The 25708-nt window shown below is 42.7% G+C and overlaps 5 protein-coding genes and 1 pseudogene across 6 annotated transcripts; 4 read left to right on the forward strand and 2 right to left on the reverse strand.

Moving 5' to 3' along the window:
• The first annotated feature begins 696 nt into the window (after positions 1–696).
• Positions 697–4922, forward strand: LOC9628786 (annotated as a pseudogene).
• Positions 4923–5375: 453 nt separating this feature from the next.
• Positions 5376–6287, forward strand: LOC9637725. Its single transcript, XM_024680126.1, has one exon. The coding sequence runs from the start codon at positions 5376–5378 to the stop codon at positions 6285–6287; it is 912 nt and encodes a 303-aa protein (XP_024535894.1).
• A 160-nt stretch (positions 6288–6447) lies between these two features.
• Positions 6448–7359, reverse strand: LOC9637726 (glutaredoxin-C8). Of its 2 annotated transcripts, XM_024680059.1 has the most exons (5): positions 7169–7359; positions 7024–7097; positions 6856–6954; positions 6679–6756; positions 6448–6627 (listed from the first exon to the last, which is right to left on the reverse strand). In XM_024680059.1, exons 1-4 carry the CDS (start codon positions 7315–7317, stop codon positions 6683–6685), a joined length of 396 nt encoding a protein of 131 aa, XP_024535827.1. In that variant the 5' UTR covers positions 7318–7359; the 3' UTR covers positions 6448–6627; positions 6679–6682. The 2 variants fall into 2 exon arrangements, with proteins under 2 accessions (XP_024535827.1, XP_002975118.1); XM_002975072.2 differs by having other exon boundaries at positions 6448–6756; positions 7169–7358.
• A 30-nt stretch (positions 7360–7389) lies between these two features.
• LOC9628787 (protein NRT1/ PTR FAMILY 8.2) lies at positions 7390–9607 on the reverse strand. The gene is made up of 3 exons (XM_024680127.1): positions 9410–9607; positions 8544–9112; positions 7390–8182 (listed from the first exon to the last, which is right to left on the reverse strand). The coding sequence occupies exons 1-3, from the start codon at positions 9605–9607 to the stop codon at positions 7390–7392; spliced, it is 1560 nt and encodes a 519-aa protein (XP_024535895.1).
• A 479-nt stretch (positions 9608–10086) lies between these two features.
• Positions 10087–11872, forward strand: LOC9628788 (uncharacterized protein At5g02240). Its single transcript, XM_002974884.2, has 7 exons — positions 10087–10286; positions 10812–11086; positions 11148–11184; positions 11237–11334; positions 11390–11451; positions 11508–11631; positions 11711–11872. The coding sequence occupies exons 1-7, from the start codon at positions 10133–10135 to the stop codon at positions 11828–11830; spliced, it is 870 nt and encodes a 289-aa protein (XP_002974930.1). The 5' UTR covers positions 10087–10132; the 3' UTR covers positions 11831–11872.
• A 27-nt stretch (positions 11873–11899) lies between these two features.
• On the forward strand, positions 11900–13424 carry LOC9637727. The gene is made up of 2 exons (XM_002974885.2): positions 11900–12278; positions 12488–13424. The coding sequence occupies exons 1-2, from the start codon at positions 12011–12013 to the stop codon at positions 13306–13308; spliced, it is 1089 nt and encodes a 362-aa protein (XP_002974931.2). The 5' UTR covers positions 11900–12010; the 3' UTR covers positions 13309–13424.
• Positions 13425–25708: the final 12284 nt, after the last annotated feature.

The raw sequence follows: 25708 nt of genomic DNA on the forward strand, positions 1-25708 counted from the left end.
ACTTACAGAGTGATCGATCGATCGTTGTCACAGGAAGAAAATGACGAAGGCAATAAGAAAACCAGCGAGAACAGTGTACTTGAGGCCAGAGACTATAATCGCGGCGGTGACTAGAAGGAGTTGCCAGCTTATTTGTAGGACGGCCAGTCCCAGGAGGCCAGTGAGAACGAGCGCGAGCGCATTATCCACGCTTGGTTCCAAAAGTTCTCCCCATTTTATCTCCAAATCCTCGAGCCCAGGCACATCGGCTTCTCTATCAATCGACCCAGTCAAGGAACCCCAAAATCCTTGGTAGCCTTCTTCCTCTTTCTTTACTTCTTCTTCTACCTGTTCTTCACCGGGAGGCTCGTCCTGCCTGTTGGATTTCCAGAAGCTCGCGAAGAATCCAGAGCGATGTTTCCTTGTCTGGCCTGTTCTAGCCGGAGATTTCGCTTCTTCTTCTTGTTCTTCCGATTCTTCTCCTTCTTCTTCGTCTTTATCGGAATCACCGTCTTCTCCCGCTCTAGCAACTAGACGATTACTGCGAAATCGAGAAATTCCAGACCTGAGATTCACGCGCCGCGATTGCGCGCCCAACCGGAGGACCAGAGGAGCACTCGATGCGTCCTGCCGCGCGCGAAGAAAGCCGCTTGGAAGAGGAGCTCGGGCAAGCCCTACATTCATCCTATTCCAGTAGATTTAGGGCTTATGGATAATTTGGAGGGAAAGAGTAAGTGAAATCTAGGGCTTATGGCCGTGGTGTCCGCGAGGCTACAATGCGCTCGCGAGGATCAATTCGCGAGGGAATCCTCGGATCATCTGGCGAAAAGGCAGCGCCCAGGCAAGGCGCGCACGGTTCCGAGGATCGATGCCGCGGAATCAAGCAGGGAAGCGCTGCGCATTGCGGTGGATCGGCTGGAGCGATTGTCGAACGAGGAGGAGGAGGATCAGACCGGCACTTGCGTTTCACTTCTCAAGCTGTGCGGGGATTCCAGAGCGCTGGCCGAGGGCCGCCGCCTCCACGCTCACATCGAATCAGGGTTTGGTGTCCCATCGCGGCACAGGACAATGCTCGCGAATCTCGTCGTCCGGATGTATGGCAAGTGCCGGAGCATCGATGAGGCAAGGAAGGCTTTCGAAGGAATCGACGAGCGGGATCGAGATCTCTTCTCGTGGAACATGATGATCGCGGCATTAGCCGAGAACGGGCACCTGGAGGGAGCCCAGGAAATCTTTGAGAGGATGCCAGTAAAGGATGTGGTGGCTAGAACAGCCATGGTGGCCGCGCATGCGAATTTTGGGAGTCTAGAGGACGCAAAGAACGTCTTTGATAGCATGCCAGTTCGCGACGTTGTGGCATGGAGTGCTATGATCACGGCATTTAGCCAAAGAGGGCATTGTCGCGAGGCCCTTCACACTTACCGGATCATGGATCTCGAAGGGATGAAACCCAACGACATAACCTTCATCAGCGCTCTAGATGCTTGCGCAGGTATGAAACTTTGCTACCTCATTGTTGGTCTTTCTTTCCTTCTTTTAGTTTTCATTCTTTGCTTGTTTCTGGCGCTTCTTTGTGCTTGTTGTGAAAGCTGATCTGGTATTGTCCTGATAATGATTTAAGAGTTTGTGGCTGCTGCGCATCATTGTTGGTCTCTTTTAGTTTTTATTCTTTCTTCTTGCTTGTTTCTGGCCGCTTCTTTGTATTCGTGTTGCTTGTTGTGAAACCTGGTCTTGGAACCCTGTCCTAATACTGATTTTTAGATTTTGTGGCCTTCCAGGATTGACATCTATAGCCGAAGGAAGAGTCATTCACGCAAACATTCTCCAGACCGGCTTTGAAACCAGGCTCAAAGTTTCGACTGCTCTCGTCAACATGTACGGGAAATGTGGGAGTGTAGAATCCGCAAAACAGGTTTTTGACGGCATGAGTTCTAGAAACTCGTATACTTGGACAGCAATCGTGTCGGCCAACGCTCAAAACGGGTACTACGAAGGAGCGGTGGTAATGTTCCAGACGATGGAGCTCGAGGGTGTTAAGCCGGATGGGATCAGTTTTATCAGCTTGCTCTACGCTTGCAGTCATGGCGGTTTTCTCGGCACTGGAAAGCAGTATTTTTCTTCGATGAAAGCCGACTATGGAGTCCCGCCCTCTCACAGCCACCACGAGTGCGTGATGGATTTGCTGGGACGAGCAGGGAGGCTGGAAGAAGCAGAGCTTTTGATCGAGAAAATACCATCTACGGGGCATGTTTTAGCTTACCGGACTTTACTCGCGGCGTGTAAAATTCACAGAGACGTTGAGAGAGGAGCAAGAGCTGCCGAGAAACTCTTCGTGATCGACTCCAAGAATCCATCTCCATACTTGCTGCTGATGAATATATACGCCGCTGCTGGACTGTGGGACTTGGCAAGCAAAGTGAGAAAAGCTCTCAAAGAAAAGGGACTGAAGAAGGAAGCAGGTTGTAGCTGGATTGTGGTGAAGAGCAAGGTGCACGAGTTTACAGCTAGTGGTGGAAGCGATCATCCCCGGAAAGAAGAGATCTACGCCGAAGTTCACAGGCTCGAGAGTGAAATGCGTAAAAGATATGGATACAAGCCGGATACCAGCGCGGTGATCTTTGACGTTGATGAGGAGGAAAAGGAACAGAGGGTGCGGTTCCACAGCGAGAAGCTAGCCATTGCGTTTGGGATAATCAGCACTCCAAACGGAAGCCCGCTGACGATCATGAAGAACTTGAGAGTGTGTGCCGATTGCCACAGTGCAACGAAGCTGATATCTCTGATCGCTGGAAGAAGCATCCTTGTCAGGGACGGTAACCGGTTTCACCAAGTAAAGGACGGAGTGTGCTCTTGTCGAGATTACTGGTGATTCGATCTACACTTCTCTCTACAACTTCCATCGCCAAGCCTCGGAAACGGAAGGCTGCACTTTGAGGTAATGATGATGGTTTTACTTCTTCTCTAATATCCACGTTTATCAGGTTCGAACAGTGATTTGATTTAAACGTCGTTATTTACAAGTTTCCAAGCTCCAAGTCATTGTCGGGTAAGCTGACTTTGTTTTTCTCGGTGACCTGATGCTCCTAAGTTTTTATTTTTTCTCTCTCCCTCTAGGACCATGGCGCCTAGAACACCCAAGAGCGTTGTTAAGGTGGATGTAACAAAGCAGCCATGGGAGCAAGACAGTCCTCTTCACAACAGATGGCATCCAGACATTCCTCCAGTTGCTCAGGTTTCGGTAGAGGAGCTCTTCAGAGTAGAAACAATAGATTGGACTGGAGGCCAAATTCTAGACAATGATTCTGCAGAAGATGTGAAGAACATCGACTTGTCCAGGGTAAGCATTCAAGCTTTAGTCGTTTGTTTATCTTTCTGTTTGTCTTCCAGGTGCATTATCTGAGTGGGCCGATCCGAGTTATGGACGAGGCTGGCAAGCCTGCAATCCCTGGTGACATTCTCGTGGTTGAGATATGCAACCTTGGACCACTTCCAGGAGACGAGTGGGGATTCACTGGAACTTTCGACCGAGAGAATGGTGGTGGATTTCTTACAGACCATTTTCCTTCCGCCACCAAAGCAATCTGGCACTTTGATGGCATTTTTGCATACTCTCGACACATTCCAGGTTAAAAAAAGCTGAAAGTTTGTCTAATTAGTGTTTCTTCCTCATTTTCTGGACGACAGGGGTTCGTTTTCCAGGACTGATTCATCCGGGACTTATTGGCACCGCGCCGTCGAAAGAACTATTAGATATCTGGAACAGCCGTGAGCGCTTACTCGTAGAAGAAACTCCGAGCTTGACACTCTGCAGTTCACTTCATACTCGGCCACTTGCGAACTTGCCTCTAGCAAAAGGAGCTCTTCTTGGAAAGGTTTGTTCTGTTTGAATTAGATCTCTTTTATATATTGTGATTTGCTTCGTTCTCGTAACAGATTCCTCCAGGCTCTTCCCAGTGGCAAGCAATTGCAAATGAGGCTGCAAGAACGATCCCGGGAAGAGAGAATGGTGGCAACTGTGATATAAAAAACCTGAGCAGGGGCTGCAAGGTCTATTTCCCAGTGTTTGTGGAAGGAGCAAACTTAAGCATGGGAGACATGCATTTCTCTCAAGGCGATGGCGAGGTCTCTTTCTGCGGAGCAATCGAGATGAGTGGCTTCCTCGAGCTAAGGTCCGTTAATCTCGAAACTTCATTTTTCAAACTTTTGATGTTTCCAAACTTTCCAGGTGTGAGATTCTTCGAGGAGGAATGGAAAGATATATGACTCCAATCGGGCCGACAAAGCTCCACGTCCATCCTTTGTTTGAGATCGGCCCGCTGGAGCCAAGATTCTCAGAGTGGCTAGTTTTCGAGGGAGTGAGCGTGGATGAGTCTGGCAAGCAACACTTTCTGGACGCGAGCATTGCCTACAAACGAGCAGTCCTCAACGCGATACACTACTTCTCAAACTTTGGATACTCTAAAGAACAGGTAAAATCAAGTTGGTTTTAGAACTTCTTTGTGACAATTTGTTCGACCAGGTCTATTTGCTTCTCTCCTGCTGCCCGTGCGAAGGACGCATCTCTGGAATCGTGGATGCTCCAAACGCTGTAGCCACTCTCGCCGTCCCGACAGCCATATTCGATCAGGTTGGAGCTCTCTTCTAAAGTTTCCTTTTTCTCATTTCTCTTCGCACAGGATGTTCGTCCCAAGCGAGGCACTCCAAGCGCTGCTCGTGTGATCCAGCAAGCCAACGTTCCCAAATGCGTCTACGAAGGCAAACTTCCCATCACCAAAGTTCTCTCGCTGGAATAAGGAAAGAGAAGAAGAACCAGTAGAGAATCTACTGTGAAACTTCCGAGGAAGGTCGTGAGAGCGTTAGACCGTGTCATACCCGATTATAGTACCATAAAAAAATATGGAAGAGAGTCTAACCATGCATGAATAATAATATTAATAATAATAAGTTTAATAAGTTTAATTGCATGTAATACTTATTATTTTATCATCAAACAAACTTTTACAAAAAAATTAAAATTTATTATTATTAAGACTTTAAAAAGTTTATTAATATTTATTATTGACAATAAGTCCTCCTTTCCCTGATTAACTCTTTGCATGCATTTGGATGGGCTGGGTTGCTCTTCTTTTGAAAATGGACTGGAGCTTTTTCCATTGTGGTGGTGTCGATCAAATCTCCAGGACGAGGAGCAGCAGTAGCAGCAGCACCACCGAGAGATCCCACCACGGTATTGTAATGCTCGCTGGTCTCCCTCATTCCTCCAATCACCCCTCCCGGAAGAACTTTCGAGTAGCGCTTTGATCACTACTCACTCCTCCTGGTCACTCCTCCTGGTCCCTGGGATGTGAATCCATCCGGAAAACGATCCAGCATCCGGAAAAGTGACGAGATCCAGCATGCGTTCCAAAGTTCCCAGAGAAGGCCCGGCCTGGGTGGACGAGTTCCTGTCCGGCGACTACTTCACCAGCTGCGACTTCCACACCGGCGGCAAGAACGAGCGCAACCAGTTCTGCACCGAATGCTCCGGCAGCGGCCCCCTCTGCCAGTTCGGCCTCCTCGCCTCGCACTCGGGCCACCGGACTCTCCAAGTCCGCAAGGCCTCACACATGGACTCCATCCGGGTCGTGGACATCCAGCAGTGCCTCGAGGTCTCGGACATCCAGACGTACTCCATCAACAGCGCCAAGATCGTATTCCTGCTCAGCCGTCCACAGCCCCGTCCCAGCAAAGGAGCTCTCCACGCCTGCCTGTGCTGCAACCGGGCTCTCTCGGACGACGTCAAGTTCTGCTCGCTTGCATGTAAGCTGGACGTGCTGAGGGAGCAGCCGGAGGACAGATCCATCACGTTTGCATTGCCGGCCGATGGGGAGGTCGCTGGAGGTGGTGAAAAGGAGCAGCGGCAGCAGCCGCTCGAGGAAGTGGAGCAGAAGTTCTCGTCAGCTGAAATGGTTTCCACCAGCGAGCAGCAGCAGCACAATCTGCAACAACAGGAACAACACCAACAACAATGGCAGCAAAACGGTGAGCTCGGGACCCAGCAAAAACCAGCGAAGAGGAAGAGGCTGTCCAAGAGGAAGAAATGGACAGAGAAGAAGGGGATCAGGAAGAAGCAGCCTACCAAGTTGCTGCTTCCAAAGCTCCGCAATCGGCTGTTGCTCGAGGAGGAGGAGAATGGATCCGGCTGCTTCAAAAGGAAGAACAGTGAGGCATTCCAGGATTCGCCCACCACACCTGAAAAGTTCGAGTCAATTTCCACTGCGAAAGCTCGATGCAGAAAAGGCGTACCTCGTAGAGCACCGATGGGGTAGTAGCCTGGATCATCGATAGAGAATTCAAAGTGCTCGCTGGATGGATCAACCTTGAAACGGGCATAAGTTCCACAGGTACTTGTAAACTTTCTTGGAACGTTTTCCTGTTCTTTCGTTAGAAAAGAGAAAAACAAACTAAACCATTAGCCTGTGAAGAAGCAAAAAAAGAAAAAGTTCTGTGCAGATCAAAGAGCGCACGTTATGTGAATAACAATAGTTTTTTTCAGAGGTTTGAAGCAAACTGGCATCGAATGACTCCAAACAAATGCGCTAGCTGTCTGTAACTACATATATGAGTGCTTAGCTTATTTTGTCCCTACTGGAAATCGTGCTGCTTTGCCTGCGAATCATGGTTCGTTGCTGGGATTTATTATGGCGAGAGGGAAGTTACCGGATCATCGCAGCTCCGATTTTCTTATCCCATTTATGATCGTCTCCAAGCGTCCGCTCTCATGAGCTTCGACAGTGTCTGCAACGCACAAACGCCAGTGAGTGGAAAAAAGCACGCAACTAGTTTGCACGAACTCTACGTGCCAACCATCCTAGAGGCGACGAGAAAAAAATGTACCATCAGAGCCACCGATGTGTTTACCACCAACGAAAACTTGTGGAACAGTGCGGCGTCCCACTAGGCCTTGCAACGCTTCCTGGATCTCGTCTCCATCCTCTAAGAACACCAATTAAAAAACACTGAGAACATCCAGTACGAAAGAAAAAAAAGAATTTTTTCGAGTACCTCTTAGATCCAGCTCAACAACATGGGGAGTTTCATTCAAGCTCTTGAAAACCGACTTAGCTCTCCGGCAATAGCTGAGATTTCCAAGGGACAAGCGTTAGAGACCCCTCCCCACAGCTCGATCGACATAGAATTGAGAACTTACGGGCAATAAGACTTGGAAAAAATCACGATGTCGTGATTATCGATCGTGCTCTTCACAAACGAAGGCGCCGACGATCCATCCGCCGCGCGCGTCACGGCGAGCGCCACAATCCCGCACAGCACCACCGCCGGAAACCCCATTCTCCTCATCCTCGCTGCAGATAAACCCTAAAAACCGGTGACCTAATTCCGCTCTTGCATTGAATATTCTCACATAAAACCCTAACACGTTTCACCATCTCTTTCTTTGTCTTGCTCTTCCTTGTACGTGTAGAATCGCGCACACACGAGGAACAACGCAAAGTTCACGGCATTGAGACATGCGAGAAGCCAGTAGTAGTAATCGAGATGCCACTGCCAGCTCTGGTGGAGCCAATTCGTGGACGATCCCACGATGGAATTGAGCGCGCTCGCCAAGAAACTCCCAATCGCGGCTGTGAATGGCAGCAGCGAGCTTCCAAAGCAGCGCATCCCTTCCGGTGCCTGGCTGTAGAAGAGCTCGATCAATCCAATCGTCCCGAAGATCGACGCGAGACCATACATCGAGAACTGGATCGTGAGCAAGAACGCGGAGAATCGCGCCCTCTTGGATTCCGCCCTCTTGTGCTCCACGAATCCGGCGACGATCATGGTGAGCGTGGACAGAAAGAGCCCAATCCCGATTCTCTGGAGATGCGTGGTTCCGCGAGGATTTCCAGTGAGCTTTTGCATCGCTGGGACGTAGACGAGCTCGTAGAAGGGGATGGCGATCATGACGAACACCGAGGAGAGAAACGGGACGGATGGAGCTGGGACCTGGATGGATTTGGAGAGGCTTCTGTCCATCATCAGGGCCTGGACGGTGGAATAGTTGAGGAGCACGACGACGGTGCTCATGAGGAGCATCGTGGTGGCGCAGATTGGCAAGAGCCGGATCATCGCCTTGAGCTCCTCGACTTGGGTCACCGTGCACAGCGTCCACGATCCCTCCACTTCGTGATCCAGGCCGATCTTCACCGCGGCCTTGTCGAGAAATCTGGAAGAACGAGGACAAGTTAAATCTTTGAAGAGTTTCAAGGAGATGGAAGTTTATAGAACTTGTAGCGAAGATAGAAAAGATTTGAGAGAAGTTGGGAAGCAAAGGCCTACGATCTTTGAGAGTTTCAAGGAGCTAAAAGACTTTCAACTAGCAAAGATGAGAGAGTTGGCAAAGATCTTAGATTCAGAGAGTTGGCAAGCAAAGGCCAGAGTTTCAAGGAGCTAGAAGACTTTCAACTAGCAAAGATGAGAGAGGTGGCAAAGATCTTAGATTTGAGAGAGTTGGCAAGCAAAGATCTTTGAGAGTTTCAAGGAGGTAGAAGCAAAGATCTTGGAGGAGATGGGAATGAAAACCTTGCCTTAGTCCATCGGTATGCTGGATCTTGCTACTCCCCGGGATGGCGGACATTCTTCCAGGAACTTCGTAGAGCAAATTCACATCTTGCGGCAATTCCAGCTTCCTCTTTCGATACGCGGACACGATCACTTGGAGGAGCCTCGTCACTGGGCTCCCGCTCGGCCGCTTTTGCTTGTAGAAGGGCGTTCCAGCGAAGAACAATGCGTTCCCGGCGGCCATGGCGATGGCCAGGGTGGTGAGCCCCCAGTTCCAGCCGAATTGGACCTGGATGTAGACGACGATCGTGAGCGCGAGGACGAATCCCAGGTCGAGCGTCATGTAGAGGGAGCTGAAGAACATGCCGAGGTTCTTCTTGTCGCTGGGGTTGCCTCTGTCGAATTGATCGGCTCCAAAGACAACGATGTTGGATTTGATCCCCCCAAAGCCGATCGCGACGATGAGCAGCGAGACGTAGAGGTATCCCATCTGGAAAGCTGTGGCCTTCTCGTCTAGGCATTGTTCAGCGTCGTGCTTGCAAATCCTTGGAGAGAGTGGAGCTACCACGGCTCCAGCAGCCAAGAGAATGAGTCCCTGGAAGTATGATCGTTCCATAGGTGAGATCAAGAATCAAAGTTTGCAGGCGAGACGAAGAACTACCAGAAAAAATCAAACCTTTGCTAGTTGCTAGAGACGAAAAATTATCAGAAAAATCAAATCTTTGCTAGCGAAGTTGCTAGAGACGAAGAACTATCAGAAAAATCAAATATTTAGCACCAGCGAAGTCGAAGAACTATAGGTTGCTTTGATAGCAAAGTTGCTAGAGACAAAGAAAAATCAAATCTTTGCAAGAGAGGGAATGAGAGATCAGAGAACCTAGCTTGAACTTACCAGGAGGTGGACGATCGAAAAGATGGCGATGGTGGCGTATCGGCCAAGGTAAGCGTCGGCGAGAAAGCCCCCAAGGAGTGGCGTGGTTCCACAAACTCCAAAGAACACTGTGATGATCGTGCTCGCTTCCAGGGGTGATTTGTGCATCACGTCCATGAGATACGAGACGAAGCTCGTCGCAAAGGTCGTGAAAGCCATTCTCTCGGCAACTTCACTGCCTGTGGAGAAAATAGAAATCTTTTCCTCGGTTAGAGACTCAGGGATCGTTTTTTCGTGAGCTTACCAAGAACGAAGACTGCTGCAAACCATCCTCCTCTCTCGGCCATGGCGTTCTTCGAGTAAACATTTTAGAAGTTTCTTTCCCAAAGTAAACAGCGTTTTAAACTGGTGGAGAACTTGGTGAGGACCGTCGATCGACCTGGAGAAGCATCGGAGCCACAGCCCCGAGATTGCTTCACTTGATCATGCTTCGTCGAAGCCGAAACTTTTTGGCAACTTTGGACGGTCCCTGGAAATCTAAGAGCGTGATAGGCGAGCAAAAGGACAATGGCAACTCACGACAAGATCGAGAGATTGTTGTCACAGCTCATATCTAGTGCTCATCACGCGTAAACAGGCAAATAGCGCCAACCAAAACCTCTTGGAACATCAAAACCATCGCGGTGCGAATGGAACAAGTCCATTTGGCTTTAAGTTGTTTTAGTTGGTTTTAGTTCTTCGGCTATGGCGGCAGCAATCGCCGCCGCCGACAAATGGAGACCCGGGCTTTGCTTACCACGCAGCAAAAAATCCGGCAGAGGGCGGAGCTGCATTGTGGTCACTTCGTCAGTGTCACCGATTCCAACGGTGTTAGTCGCCGGGGCCGGAGGAAGAACAGGTACTTAGAGGAAGTTCTCAATGTTCTTGAGGAGTTTCTTACACTCTTGCGGAACTTCTTTGTGCTCTTTCCTCTGGTTTGAGTTCTTATGGAAGTTCTTCCACTCTCTCTCTCTCTGGAAGTTCTTACACAAGGTCTTCCACTACTGTTAGTGGAAGTTCTTTCACTCTCTCCTTGTGGAGGTTCTTACACTCTTTCTTCGAAGTTCTTATAGAATTAGTGTAAGTTTTCCCACGGGAGTTCTTGCGCTCTCTCTTTCTCTAAGTTCTTACGCTCTTTGCGGTCCTTTCACATTCTTCGTCCAGGAAGGTCTTAAGTTTTTTGTGAAGTACTTGTACTCTTTACTGGAAGTTCTAGATTCTTAACGGATTCTCTTACACTCTTTTCTGAAAGTTCTTACTGTCCTTCGGTTCTTTACGCTCCCATGTGTTTCAACAAGATAGAATAAGTTCATATACAAGCCTTTAGTGGAGTTTCTTACACACTGCTTTTGTTGAAGTTTCTTACACACTCGGCTGTTCACAGGAAGGCTAGTTTTTGACAAGTTGAAACAGCGGACACAAGAGTTTTCTGCTCGTGGACTCGTTCGATCGGTCGAGAGCAAGCAGAAGATCAATGGTGGAGACGATGTTTTCATCGGGGATATTACCAAGCCCGAGAGCTTGTCCGATGCATTCGCTGGAGGGATCGATGCTCTGGTTATTCTTACCAGCGCCGTGCCCAAGATAAAGCCCGGGTTTGATCCGAGCAAAGGTGGTCGCCCCGAGTTTTACTTTGAGGATGGTGCTTTTCCTGAGCAGGTAACTCTTTGTTACTTTTTCTTTTTTCACTGCTGGAGTAAACTCTGATGCTTGCTCTCAGGTGGATTGGCTTGGACAAAAGACGCAAATTGATACTGGTAAGCACGAAACTCAAAGTTTTCCAAAGTTTTCATTGATGATTTTGAGCAGCGAAGAGTGCTGGAGTAAAACAGATTGTTCTCGTAGGCTCAATGGGAGGAACTGACGATAATCATCCTCTCAATTCTCTAGGAAACGGGAAAATCCTGGTAAGGAAAAACATGTTTTTCTTCAACAAGAGTTTTACAAAAAAGCTTTTTGTAGATCTGGAAGAGAAAGGCAGAGGAATATCTTTCAGAATCAGGCATTCCTTACACGATAATCAGGTGAAAGTTCATGAAGAAAAATCAATCCTGTATCAAGCTTCTTTGTTTTGTTTCAGAGCTGGAGGATTGCTAGACAAAGAAGGGGGTGTTCGAGAGCTTCTAGTTGGGAGAAATGATGAGCTCTTGAAGACTGACACTAAATCTCTTCCCAGATCGGATGTGGCGGAAGTTTGCATCCAGGTTCGTCAAAATTCCGCTCAAAAAATCGTTTTCGTTTTTGTTCCATCTTGTTCTCAAAGAATTTAAGCTCGAATTCCAGGCATTGCTATTCGAGGAAGCGAAGAACAAAGCTTTCGATCTCGCCTCTAAGCCCGAAGGCGAAGGAACTGCGACTAGAGATTTCAAGTCGTTATTCTCTCAAGTCTCCACAAAGTTTTGATTAATCCCTGTTTAGTTTTAATGCAAAAATGAGATTAGACAAGGTCCCGGGTTCGATCTTTCTTGTTGTTAGGGTTCTTCCATTTCCCGTATCCCGAGTCGAGGGAATGGAATTTTGGCACAGGGAACGCATGGCGTAAGCTGCCGCGCCCGGCCGCCACGGGTGCTATCGAAATCCGCGATGGAAGTCTCCTCCTGCGGCTTCAATCCGTGCTTGAATCACAGCCTGCTCGATTTTGGGCCCAGGAAGGGGCAGCGGTGCCAGGTTCTAGGGCACAGAAAATGCAGCTCTCGCGCCGTGAGCTCTTCCGGTTCTACCGTGTTTTCGATCGATGAGAGAAGGGGCAGGGGATTCTCCAAACCCCATTTCTTGTCGTTCGTTGAGCCTGGAGAGAATTTCACCTCTGCTGTGATTTTCTCGCGGAGCAAGAAGAGGCGCGCATTTTCTGGTAAGTTCTCGTACGAGTCTCTCGTTTTTTTGGTTCTTGTTGTGTTCGTGAAGTTAGCCGTGGTGTTGCTTGGTATTCTTTGTGTGTTCTTGGCTAGCGGAAAAAGGAATTTTCTGTTCTTCTTGGTCATGAAAAACTTGTTTATCGTTGAGCGTTGCATTCTTGGAGAACTTTCTTCCATGATCTAAACATTTAAAAATTTCTCTCAGGTTCTCTGGTAGTCCGAGCAGCACAGAACCATTCCAACGATCCCTCCGACGAGAAAGAAGAAAAGGAAGGCCCGGAGAACTCCTCCGACTCCCAGGGCACAGACTGGCGAGCATTCCGCGCGAGGCTGATCGCCAACGAGCGATCCGTCGAAGAGCAGGACCAGCCCAGCACCTCGGACGCCTCCAAAGCTCCGGAGAACTTCGCAAAGTCTCTTGGGGCTCGCTGGGCTCATCCCATCCTCAAGCCCGAGGCCGGCTGCGTGCTCATCGCCACGGACAAGCTCGACGAGCTCTCCATCTTCGAGCGGACAGTGATCATCCTCCTCAGCGCCGGATCCAGCAAAGGCAACGAGGGACCCTTCGGCCTCATCCTCAACCGGCCTCTCCCTCACGTCCTCAAAGACATCCGGCCACAGGACCAAGCTCTCGCCGAGGCGTTTGGAGAAAGCCAGGTACACTTCGGTGGTCCGCTCGTCTCGGACTTGATCCTGCTGCTGCAAGGAGCCAGCGCCAGGAAAGGCTACCAGGAAGTAGTTCCAGGGATCTTCTACAGCTCGGCCGAGGGACTGGATCAGGCAGTGAGTATGATCAAAGACAAGGCCTCCGGCGCCGAGGACTTTAGATTCTTCTTCGGCTACGCCGGGTGGGCGATCGGGCAGCTCGAGAGAGAAGTGGAGGATGGATACTGGTGCGTTGCGGCGTGTAGCACGAATCTCTTCATCTCCGGCTCGGCTGCTAATCTCTGGGAGGAAGTGTTGAAGCTCATGGGTGGGCAGTACGCGGAGCTTAGCAAGAAGCCCAAGAAGCGATGGTTTAAGTGAAGCTCCTTCGTGCCAATAAGATGGATCTCTTCGTCTAGCTCTTCGTCAAGAAGGGAAGCTAAAGAAAGCTCTCCATTTCGCTGTAAGAGATAAGTGCAAGTTAAAGTGCCTAAGAACCCTAAAGTGCCAGCAAGAGCCCTACATTTATTTTAGGGCTCCTAGCGATGACGAGGACGCGGGAGCGCGCGATCGCGAGGTCAGTGGCAGGATCTAGCCTCCTCTTCACCAGAAATCAGCGGCAAATGCGCATGGTGGTGAAGAGCGCCATGGCGCAGCGGCAGAGAAAGAGGGCGAAGCGCCGGAAGAGCAGTGTGGATCTCCTCCCGGGGCTCATCCACGACGTGGTCTACCAGCAAATCCTCCCGCGGCTGCCCTGGTACCAGCGCCCCGTGATGACGGCCGTGTCCAAGCTCTGGCGCGCCGCGATGGAATCGCTCAATGCTGAGTTGGGCGCCCGGTCCCGGGAGCTCCAGGATCTTCCCAGGGGCGTGGTGCTGCTCTTCAATGCCGGGAGTGGCAGCGATGGGATCTTCCAGCAGCAGAGTTTTTTCGAGCTCTTCGACTACTCGGCCGGGACTTGGCACGAGCTTCCTCCACTGCCGGATCGCTCTCCCGAGGAGAGCGTGGAGGAGTGCTTTTGCTTCGAGCGGTGCATATACGGGATTTTCAAGGGGGAGATCTACAAGCTAGATCTTCCAGCCGGGATTTGGAGGTGGGAGAAGCTCACCACCAGGACGAGGATCAATGGAGGGGTGGCGGTGGCGTTTATGGAAGATGGGATGCTCTACCTGAGTGGGAAGCGGGCGGAGGTCTTTGTGCTGGAGAAGCACGACTTGGCCAACCGGTGTGCCAAGTCGATATGCGTCCAGTTGGTCGGCTTCTCCGGCCTCGCGGCGCAGAAGGGCGATGTCAAGTCTCTCTTTGAAGGCTTCTCCGACTGGAACCGAGTGGCCGGGACGCTGGCGTTCCTCTTCCAGATCAAGCCGCTCAACATCAGCCGGAGCTGCACGGCCCCGGCGTTTGTGTCCGAGAGGAAGTTCTTGGTGGCGACGAGGAAGTGCTACCTGGAGCTCCACGACTTGGACACTGGGCTGCTCGACGAGATCAACGTCCAGCGCAAGCTCAGGCTGGTTGTCTCGCACACGATCGTGGCGCTGGCTTACCACGGGGGCGTGATCTACGTTTTGATGCAAGTGGACAAGGGGAGCCATGCGAGCTTTAGCCTGTGGAGGGGCGAGGCTTGTGGAGATTCTCTGTCTCCGGAGCTTGGGAAGTTCGAGTGGAAGAGGGTGTCATGCCCGCTCAAGTTTGGAGATCACTACAACAAAGCTAGCCTGCAGATCTTGTCCTGAGAGAGCCTCTCTCTTCTCAAACAGGTAAGAGACTTTATTACTCCAGGAATGCTTGATTTGCCAAAGTGGCATCTTCGAGCAGCCTCTCTCTTTTCGAAAATCGGGCAGCAAAACCTGGCACACTCACGATCAATGAGAACTTCCTTTATTCACCGATCTCCGTAGGGCTCGTTTTCTTTTAATGCTTTAAACCTGGGAACCGTTCTCATAACTTTGTTGCATTGATCTCCAAACTGGGATTGGAAGAATTTTTGTATCTGTTTCTCCTTTTTGGTTTGGTTAAGCAAACTTGTTTGGTAGTGAATATAGTTAGAATATTCTTGAATATTCTAGAATATTTTACCATCTAGCTGTTGTTATTTATTTAGATTAATCTTTTATAATTTACAAACATGTTTATAATTTATAAATTTTCTTAAACCCTTTCTAATATATTATTTTTATTCAATTATCTAATGGTTGATATGCAATAAGATTAATCTTGTGTTTATGAATTACAAACATGCTTATAATTATAAAATTTATTTGATCAATTGGATTAATAAGTAAGAGATTACATAGTAAAATAAATTGTTACGTGTTGCATGTAGCAACACTTAGTTTGCTTAATAGTAGTGTTATTCTTAGTCTCTCACTAATCTGCAAGAGTTATTGTTGAACCTAAACATACAAAAGGATATTCTACTAATAAGTTATTATTCATGTACACTATATAATCTATAAACATGTTTATAATTTATAAAATTTCCTAAACACTTTTTAATATATTCTTGTTTATTCTTGATATGTAATAAGATTATTCTTGTATTTATAAATTATAAACACTTTTCTAACTATAAACTTCCATTTTCTAAGTGAATTAATAAATAATGAATGGATGACTATTAAAAAAACCAAACATGCTATATGTAATGGGCAGAAAATTATTTTTATTATGTTACAATTAACAACATACAATATAAATACATTTGTAGAAATAGAGATTTTTTTTCAATAATCATATGTTAGAACAAAGTTTGGTGACATAAAGAATTTTAAGTATACATTTGACTAATGATTATATATTACATTTCACAATAAACTCTCTGAGAAATTATATAGTTGTATTTTTACAGAATCAACTAGAATATCTTAGGAAGCATTTAGAATTCTTTTTATAAATTATAAATACAAAATTAATCTAAGTAAATAGCAACCATTAGGTAGTATAATATCCTAGAATATTCTAGGTGTATTCACTATTATATAAGTTTGTGTAAGCAAATCATATACATACATATATATACATATATATGTATGTACATATGAATTTTTAAATTTTAAACTTTACATCATCCTTCCATCTTAAAGATGAGAAAGGATGATGATGATAAGTCAAGTGAAACATCTAGAGCTTTTGTTAGGAACTGTAGACTTCCACAAAATTTAAGCTTCCACAAAACTACAGATATAGTTGTTGACAACTATAACAAAAATAAGGCACAAATTTAGAATTATGGAATCTTAATCAATCAACTACAACCATATATAATTACTAAATACACAAACCAACCTCTGAATCTATAACTTTAAACCAAAACAAGGGTTTTGAGAGCAATTGTAATTTATAAAATATTGTGGAAACAAAAAAGAAAGTTTATCTCTATATCTTTCCTTTAATCAGCCCTTTAAGACCATACTTAACTCAGACTTATGACCATATATAAAATTTATTTCTATATCTTTCTACTGGCTAGCCTCCAAAACCATTATTAACTCTAACTCACTACTTTTATTCTTATCTAATATTATATATAAGATGTCAAACTGTCTAAAAGGTTGGTTTCACTCTATTCATTGAAACATATCCCCAATAGTCCTTAGGGATTAATACAAAAATTGGGATTGTTATTGAAAAATAGAGACTATATTTTCACTAGTGCTGTGCTATGTTTAAGTGCAAAATTTCACTTTGTTTGTCCATCATTTCTTTTTTATCCCCTTTTTGAAGGAAAAGAAGTTTTAAAACACTAACTTTTTTAGTCTTACTATTGTTGGTAATAAAATTATTGATAGGTTTTTTTTATTTTCCTTTTTTAAGTATTAGTTTGGTATTGAAAAATTTGAACAGTATGAATCTTTTGTTATTTTATTTTGGTTTAGTATTTTTTAACATGATATAATTTATTATCAAGCCTTTTTTGCATAGAATTTTCTTTTTCATTCTTCATTTCTGCATTGACTACTATTGAAAATTTCTCTTTTAGTGCATTTTTATCCCTTTTTGGTTTGCTTAAGGAAATTTGTAGGGTGCATACCATTTTTTATCACAGTGGAAATTTGGACTCAATCATTCCATGAGAGAAGCATAGTTCCAGAATGCTTCATTTTCATCTCACATCAAAAAAAGAATTGGTGGGACTAGGATAGTAGTGAATATTCCTAGAATATACTTAGGTATTCTAGGATATTCTACCAACAGTTGTTATTCATTTAGATTAATTTTGTATTTATAATTTTTAAACTTTCTTAAACCTTTTCTATTATACTATTTTTTATTCTATTATCTAATGGTTGATATAAAATAAAATTAGTCATGTGTTTATAAATTACAAACAATAAAATTACTATTAAGCAAACCAAACATTGTTACATGCAATGTGTAGCAATTTATTTCTACTTCTACATCTTTCTATCTTTGATTTTTCTTATTTTCTCCTCTTTACTCTAATATTTCAAATGTCTTTCTGTTTTCCAACTTGGTTTCCCCTTGACTCCAAAAATCCACACTCTTTCTTCTTTATCTTTTCTTTTATTTTTTTTACTTTAGTCTCTTCTCCTCATAACAGTTGCCAACACAAGGCATTATATTGGAGTCTACACTAGCACTTTGGCTATAGGTTATTGTGCATGATGAAGCTAGAGCATTCCCTTATGGTCGCATAATATTCTATTGTTAGAATATTCTAGAGGCATGGATGTAAAGGGTATATCCCCCTTCTTCTCGGGTGGGGAGTTCACATAAGAGAGATGTTTTGTGCTGGATTTCAAAGCATGAATGAGTGTTTTCTTCACCATTGAGAGGCTCCTTCATCCTTGAAACAAAGCCTTTATTGGGGGGAAATATTATTAAGTGCCAACTTTGACCATGTGTTGACCATAACTTTCCTAACTTGATTTGATTTAACATATTTACTCAGGATGAAGGAAGAGGCTTCAAAAGCAAACACCAAATTACATAATTAATTTAGATGGTCTTAGATGAAAATAATGCAATTTCTAAAATACATTATCACAATCATCAATATATTGTAAACAACCAAAGAGAACAACTCGAGAGATGATCTATAGGGTTCAAATATAGAGAAAAAGGGCTTATAAATAAGAGTGTACCTTTTTTTCCAATCGGTTAAGGGTTTTAGGATATTTGGGGTTAAATGTCCTTGGGTTTGAATAATACTGGGCTAGATGATCTTCCAAAAAGTCTAAATTCAAAGAACTTACATTTGGTATCATAGAGGTCTTAAGTCCGATTCCCTTGGTTGGCTAAGGGTGTTAAGAGAGCGGGGCTCTTGAGAAAGTTGTAGCTTTTAATTTTTATTCACGAGGGTATGAATTTGTAGGAAAGCATGATAGATTGTAAGCAACCAAAGAGAACGATTTGAGAGATAATCCATGGGGTTTAAATATAGAGGGAAATGACTTATGAATAAAAGTGCACCCTTTTTTCTAATCGGTTAAGGGTTTTAGGATATTTGAGGTTAAGTGTCCTTAGGTTTGAAGAGTACTGGGCTGGGTGACCTCTCGAGAAGTCCAAACTCAAGAGCTTATATATATCTAAATGCATATTTGAAAACATCCAAGAAAAAACTTCAATCTACATAAGTGACTACATACTTGAAGACACACAAATGACTACACTTAACAACATACCATTGCAACACTATCCCTTAGAAAACATACAAATGACTACACTTAACAACATACCATTGCAACATTATCCCTTAGAAAACACACAAATGACTACACTTAACAACATACCATTGCAACACTATCCCTTAGAAATATGTAGGAAACTCATATAGATGTTAGGCATCATTCGAAGAATGATAGATGGTAATCATTATGAAGTGATTCAAGAAACTCATATAGATGTTAGGCATCATTCTAAGAATGATAAATGGTAATCATTATAAAGTGATTTAACAAATGGAACAAATATGTGGGAAACTCATATAGATGTTAGGCATCATTCTAAGAATGATAGATGGTAATCATTATAAAGTGATTTAGTAAATGGGACATATCATCCACAAGAGTCTCATGAAAGAAATTTGGTCAAACATGAGAATTGGTAGTAGGAGTAGAAGGAGTTGCAACATGGGCTATGAATGCTACTATCAACTAAGATTGATTATTCAATTATAATTGCATATCATCAAGAAACTGCATTAATTGTTACTCTAGTGTTAAAAAAGGAGGAGGCTGCTATAGAGGAGTATATTGCTCTGCCATGAAAATCAACAAAAAGAAGAAAAAACAAAGGAGAATATATGGAAAAGCTATAAGAGCAAAAGAGATTTAAACAATATAAAAGTTAAATATAAACCAAAAACACAAATTCAAGCACACCTCATAGATGACTCAAGTTACTTTTCACCTCCACCAATGTGAGTGCATCGAATACATAATATTTGATCAACCTAAAAACCTTAGCTTATATATAGAAGCAGTGGTTTGTATTGAAAAAACTTCAAGGGCTAATAAAAACCCACTATATTAGTAATAGTATATAGTATTGCCTCACAATATATATATATATATATAAAGGATTTCTCCCTTAATTAATTATAATTAACTAGATAATGAAATTAATATAAGATAATTTACTAAAAATTAGCTAAGTGAGATGCCTACTTTTCATGTTTTATTTATACTCTTCTAGGCTTTTAAAGTTTTTTCTTTCCTTCTTTTTGTAATTTTTCATTGATACTTAAAAGTACACTTATTTATAGAATAAAATGTTACTAGTTGATGCTTTAAATTTCAGGATAAGTGTTTGTCCAGATTATTTTTTTAGTACCAAGTGTTTCATATAAAATAGCACTTCCATCATTTTCTATTACAAACATTGAGGGTAATAAACAATTTTTAGTGCAGTGCAAAGGAGATGAAGACCATATTATTGTGTCTATAGATTTGGTATATAATACTAGAGTTTTAAGATAAATTGAAAGCTTACAATCTATACCAAAAGTTCCACTTGCCCATAAAAGTGTGGGAGATTCAAAATTATCTATTTTATATAGAATCATATTGCAATAAGATGTAATTAAAAATATATAATTACTATTTAATGAATATAGTGCTTTAAGTGGTTGAAGATTTGTGAAATAATCTAAAAAGCTTCGAAAGCTTGAACAAATTTGTAAAAAATTAATTTTATCATTATTTTTCTGATTAATATATTTCACTCCTGGAAGCTCATCATCAATAGGTATAATGTTAAATGAAATACCTTCTGTTTTAGTTATCTGAAAATATTCTACTATAAGATTATTAAGAAAACTAGATATACCACTAAGCCCCCCATATTTTAAAGCAATTTGATGGATATCTCCTGCTAGATATGATAATCTTTCTCTTAGTTCTAGTCCACTAATTATTTGTGATGATGGAACAATAGAGCATATTTTTCCAGAAGCATCTATACTATAGTCATAAGCTCCAAAACATATTAGTATAGTTATATCTCTTAGAGATACAGCAAATGTTCCTACTATACCAATATAAAATTGTCTTGGATTTATGAGATTGATAAAACTTTGTATAGCAATTGATAATTTTCTTACTTCTTGAGGACTCAAAATAATTCCAGGAAACATTCTACGTAATGGTTCTGCTCCAAATGCTAAGCTTGTAAATACAAAGATAAATACTAGCTTCATTTGATAATATACAAAAAAATAAGGTTTGTTTTTTAGTTATAACTTATACTTAGCTTTATTTATAAAACAAATTTTTCCTTAGAAAAATTAAATATTTTATCTCAATATTAAATAATTTTTAAATTAAAGACCATTATAATGTTTTATGAATTCTGTTTTGGTTTTATATTATTTTTATTTTATATATAAAATGATATATGCTATGATAGGGATATTTGAGGATACTGCTGATATGGCTGAGCACTTTTATGCATTGCTAGAGCTTGGGCTTTTCTAGAGAATATTCAGAAAGAGGATATTCCAAGAGTGCGTTAGTTGGGAGTTGCATTCATTAGCACTGAAGCTGAGTGTGGAAGGCCAGACTTCAACCACGGAGCAGTATTTTGTGCATGTGTAGCCAGAGACAGCAACAATAACAAGTAGAAAAAGTTGTAGAGGATTTTCTTAGAAGGGAGAAATAGAGAAACAAGATTTAAGAAGTGCTACCATAAAACTCTAACATTGTCTTTAGAAACAACACCACAAAAGTTGCAGCAAACCAAGGAGCACAAGTTGGGACTTTATCAAATTTCACCACAACACCAACAACAACAACTAGTTATCATGGTGGCCACAGTAGTACCACTAGCAATTACTAGCCAAATAAAGTATCCCATGTACATGACATTCAGTGATCCCAACAAGCATGTCACCATATTTGAGAATGTGAGCATGGCCAACACTTTGCGACAGAGATTTTTTTCAGCAATATTGAAGGATATTGCTGTGAAGTGATATGCAGCAGTACTGGCAAGAGCAAATTTTGCAGATTGGGACGTCTTGAAGAGTGCTTTTCACCCTACAAGTGATAAGCTCAATATGATTACCTTGCTGTATGGAGAAACTATTTAATGGTGTACCATGAGATTTCAATGACTTCTCTCTTGAAGGATCTACAGCCTTTGGCAGATGATCTGTTTTGATATTTTTGGTAAGGCTTACTTCCTTCTATGTACAATGCCATGAACAAACTAATCTTGATACAATAGTCACTTTAGCATCACAATTTAAATACACCAAGTTGCCAAATCATCATAGACATATTTAAGCATCATCAGTCATGGCCACACAGCTAGTAAGCTTTTTAAAAAATACAAATCTAGGAGTTTATATAGGTGCAGTACTTGGAACTTTGAATCTAGAAAGTGTGACAACTCCAACTTTGATCCCAATGATGGCTCCAACACAAGTAGTGGCTCCCATGCAAGTTCAGGTCTTAGCTTCATCACTAGAGGTGCCAATGAACAAGGTTAAAGAAATTTAGTTGAGGCTTTTACAAAGAAGATAGGGGACTTACAAGTTAATTGGATCAAGGGCATTCAGATTCCTACACGATCACTCAAATGTCTAGTGCATGAAATGCAAATAATGCCCACTATCCAAATGAGTGTCTAATTCAGCAAGCAAGAGTAAGTTACCAATTCTATGGCTAGACTAACCACACATTGGAAAATTATTTCTATCATCCTATGAGGGCACAATCAGCAGCAGTCCTGTCTATCAGCAACAACAACCTTACATGCAACATGTACCTATAATACTCTATAACTCCAAAACTACACTATGAACATGTTCATTGATGTGGAATAGCACAAGAAGAGAGTTGCTTTGAGAACTGCAGGAAATTTGGAATTTTGATCAATCCCTCCATGAAGTCTTGCATAAAAGGTTGGAAGGCCATTGTTACCACTCTTTGAAAACTAGTGGCACATTTTTCAAGTAGAAGGCATCACTTGATACATGTAACATCCCTACTCTATCACAAACATGGTCTTGAGTTGGTCCTTTTCATCTATTTGAATTTGACGTTAACTATTGAAATCATCAAGAAAAAAGTACATGGCTTATGACTAAATCTAGCACTATGTCTATAAGCAGTAATGGGAAGCCATCCTTCCTCGTTGCATCATTCAACTTTTTATAATCTACAAATTTGGAGCTCATTTTTTTCTTCTTGATAACTTTAATTGGAGAAAGCCACTCATTAACTTCCACTTTGAAGATAAAACTAATTTGTAGTTGCTTCTCAATCTCTTCTCTCATGGCCTTGGAGTAATGAAGATTGGAGTGGTAGGGTTGTTGATGCATTGGCATAGCACCAAGAAGTAGAGGAATTCTGTGAACAGTTAAAGCTCTATCAATCCCCTTCATATTCTCATACGTCCATGCAAAAGCATCTTGATACTTGGACAGCAACCCCACTAAACTCATTTGCTTCTCAGTTGAGCACTGATGTTCACCACCCTGGAGATTCTTGGCATCCTTAAATCCAAGTTGATCAACTCTGAAGGCTTGATAAACTATGACTCCTTCCCAACTAGTATTGTTGGCTTTTCATAAATTGTGAGAGATTTTTCTGCCACCTCAACTCACAAAAAAAAAAAAACTCTAGGTACTACAACAGCTTAGTCTCATTTGAAAGCTCTAGAACTTTAATATGTACCATGCTACATACCACATCCCCTCTTTAAAACTTTTTTAAACAATCACTACTTGAATCATGCTCAAAAGGTAGCAAGACCAAGTTGGCATAATTTATCATCTTCTCTTTCTGAACAAGAGCTATTTCTTTGTCCTTTTTTGAGTCATCACTAGAACATAAATTAGAGCAAGAATTCTCCTCCTCCTCACTATCAGAAGTAGTACCACTACTATCATTGTCCTTGATTTCCAATGGCTAGATTGACTTTGACAATATTTGAACACTAGAATTTTATGTTTGAAATTTCCACTTCAAATCCTCAACAAGCCTTTATGATAATATTGAGAAGCATCAACTTGCACCAACAAGTTCAGCCTAGAACTAGTGGATAAGTTAACTTGCCAAAACTCATCCTAAGAACCACAAAATCCATGTAGAAGTCCCACTATATCCATCTTCACACTTGTAAGAATTCCCAACCACCTCATCCAACTTTGATCTACCATCTAGACATGGAAATTCATTGGTGACAAAGGAAGAAAGAAAACTGTAAATTTCATTTTTTCATGACAAGACTTTGGATGATTTCCTCTATGATCTATGCCTCTGCTAGGTGCTCTCTAGAATCTATAGGGGTTTTCCGCATGATCATCAGGCATCGTTCACCTGTGAAAATCTTTGCTGTACACTTCTTTTGAGGGATTTTGTGGAGCGGCAGTGTGATTAAGAATAGATCTTTTGGTGAAGGAGTTGATAAAAATCCCATTGATTCTTCAACTTCTCTTTGTGTTGTCATGAGGTTGTCGTGTATGAAGTTGGTGGTTCATAACTCTCCATCTCTATATGCTTTATGGCTTGAGAGAAAGAGAGAGGAGAGGGATTTCCACTAACTCCTAATTTTTATATTTTTCAAGGAGGTAGGATTCAAAGAAAGAACATTGAAAACCAGAAGAGAAAATTTTGACTAAAATCACTCCACACTCTATGCTCTAGTGTTTTGTGTTGTGAAGGGCTTCTCTTTATAGAGTCTTTAGATCATATTTTATATTTTCTTTTTGATATTATAAAATATTGATGTATTAAAGGTGGCAGATTTAGATGACTATTATTAAATATAGTTACACAAAAATATTTTTAAATAATGGCAAGGTTGGAGGGCATGCTTAATATAAGAGTTATATAACAAAATATTTTATAAAGGTGGTGGAAGATAAGGTTTATGATAGAGTAAGATGAGTGGGAAATAAAATGAATATAAGATATAAAAAGGAAAGAGTAGTCGTGAAAGAATTTGGTTTGACTTATTTTTTACATTAACTTAAAATATTAGGTTCTAGAGAAAAAGTGGTGGTGAATAATAAAATGGTAAAGGTAATTAAATTTTCCATTCTACTTTAGTCATTTAACCACACCCTTAACCATTTAAAGGAGTCTCACTCACAACCTCCGTAAATCTTATTCCGGACTTTGGGGCTTGTTACCCCTAAGAATGGCATCTATGCCACTCAGTTTTTGCATTTGGTCCAAGTGCTCCATGTATCTAATTCCATGACCAACACCCAAAGGTACCATTGATATATTAGCTTGTTATGTTAAATCCATGCCCATTCACCTTTATCATACTAGTGATCCAACACCACCTACATTATAATCTTGTTTCTCAAAGACTAGGCCATCTATTCATGAGTGATCATCCCAAATCCACTTTTTAGCATCTTTAGGATGCTTACAGACATGGAGAACAACCTTCCCCAATATCCCTTTTTCATTCCCCACCAAATCCTTTTTCGTCCACAGCGTGTTCGCCAATACTACTATTGGGTTAAGGCCCATAGCTCTAACCACTATGTCCCAATGACTTTTAGGACTTCTTCACTATATGATTGCATCCTTGGTCACCACACAAGTGGACTACTTCTCTTCCTTTGCCTTTGGGTGCTCTAGCCAAGTGGTTAGAGCAAGGTTCCAATGAACCATGCTAGGTATCCAAGTAGGTAGTGCCACCCACATATGGACTGGAAGCATTGACCATTTAATCTCTTAGGGGAGATAGAGCTGATTTTTGAACACTTCACCAATTTACCCCACTTGTCTATCTTTATTTACTCTAGCCTTAGATTTCCTAATGGTTATATTATCACTCAACACGTGGGTAAAGCCTCTTGGGCCACACTAGCCTTGCCTGGCTGTGAGACATAAATCCTTAAGCCCCAAAGTGGAGGCTGAAGTGAAAGCTAAATGAGCATAACATGTTTGGAGTAAAAGCTCCAACTTGAAAAATCGAGAGTGGGAATGGAACTCCCAACGAAGGGCTCAAAGAACAAGCTCAAAACGAGCAATAAGTGAGTCTTTAGAAAAAAGATGGAGTTCGAGATGGACCTAAGATGGAGTCTGAGATGGACTTGAGATGGAGTCCGAGATGGACCCAAGATGGAGTCCAAGATGGAGTCCAAGATGGACCCGAGATGGAGTCTAAGATAGACCTGAGATGGAGTCTGAGATAGACCCGAGATGGAGTCCGAGATGGAGTTCGAGATGGATCTAAGATGGAGTCCAAAATGGAACCAAGACCAAGATCGATACCGAGACTGTGATTGAATTCGAGTCTGAATATTAATATAGGCTGTTGGGTGAAAGCCCAAGCGGGGGGGGGGGGGGGG

Source organism: Selaginella moellendorffii, unplaced genomic scaffold (assembly GCF_000143415.4).
Source record: "Selaginella moellendorffii unplaced genomic scaffold, v1.0 SELMOscaffold_26, whole genome shotgun sequence".
Lineage (NCBI taxonomy): Eukaryota > Viridiplantae > Streptophyta > Lycopodiopsida > Selaginellales > Selaginellaceae > Selaginella > Selaginella moellendorffii.

Bases quoted from the DNA above. Each gene is read 5' to 3' on its own strand.
- LOC9637725 (XM_024680126.1), top strand. From the start codon at position 5,376: ATGCGTTCCAAAGTTCCCAGAGAAGGCCCGGCCTGGGTGGACGAGTTC.
- LOC9637726 (XM_024680059.1), bottom strand. From the start codon at position 7,317: ATGAGGAGAATGGGGTTTCCGGCGGTGGTGCTGTGCGGGATTGTGGCG. The intron at 7,098-7,168 runs GTAAGTTCTCAA...TGGAAATCTCAG, and splicing joins TTTTCCAAGTCTTATTGCCC to CTATTGCCGGAGAGCTAAGT. The intron at 6,955-7,023 runs GTACTCGAAAAA...TGGTGTTCTTAG, and splicing joins TGTTGAGCTGGATCTAAGAG to AGGATGGAGACGAGATCCAG.
- LOC9628787 (XM_024680127.1), bottom strand. From the start codon at position 9,607: ATGGCTTTCACGACCTTTGCGACGAGCTTCGTCTCGTATCTCATGGAC. The intron at 9,113-9,409 runs GTAAGTTCAAGC...TCATACTTCCAG, and splicing joins TTTCGATCGTCCACCTCCTG to GGACTCATTCTCTTGGCTGC. The intron at 8,183-8,543 runs GCAAGGTTTTCA...TCGTTCTTCCAG, and splicing joins CAGCATACCGATGGACTAAG to ATTTCTCGACAAGGCCGCGG.
- LOC9628788 (XM_002974884.2), top strand. From the start codon at position 10,133: ATGGCGGCAGCAATCGCCGCCGCCGACAAATGGAGACCCGGGCTTTGC. The intron at 11,452-11,507 runs GTGAAAGTTCAT...GTTTTGTTTCAG, and splicing joins ATTCCTTACACGATAATCAG to AGCTGGAGGATTGCTAGACA. The intron at 11,632-11,710 runs GTTCGTCAAAAT...CTCGAATTCCAG, and splicing joins TGGCGGAAGTTTGCATCCAG to GCATTGCTATTCGAGGAAGC.
- LOC9637727 (XM_002974885.2), top strand. From the start codon at position 12,011: ATGGAAGTCTCCTCCTGCGGCTTCAATCCGTGCTTGAATCACAGCCTG. The intron at 12,279-12,487 runs GTAAGTTCTCGT...AATTTCTCTCAG, and splicing joins GAAGAGGCGCGCATTTTCTG to GTTCTCTGGTAGTCCGAGCA.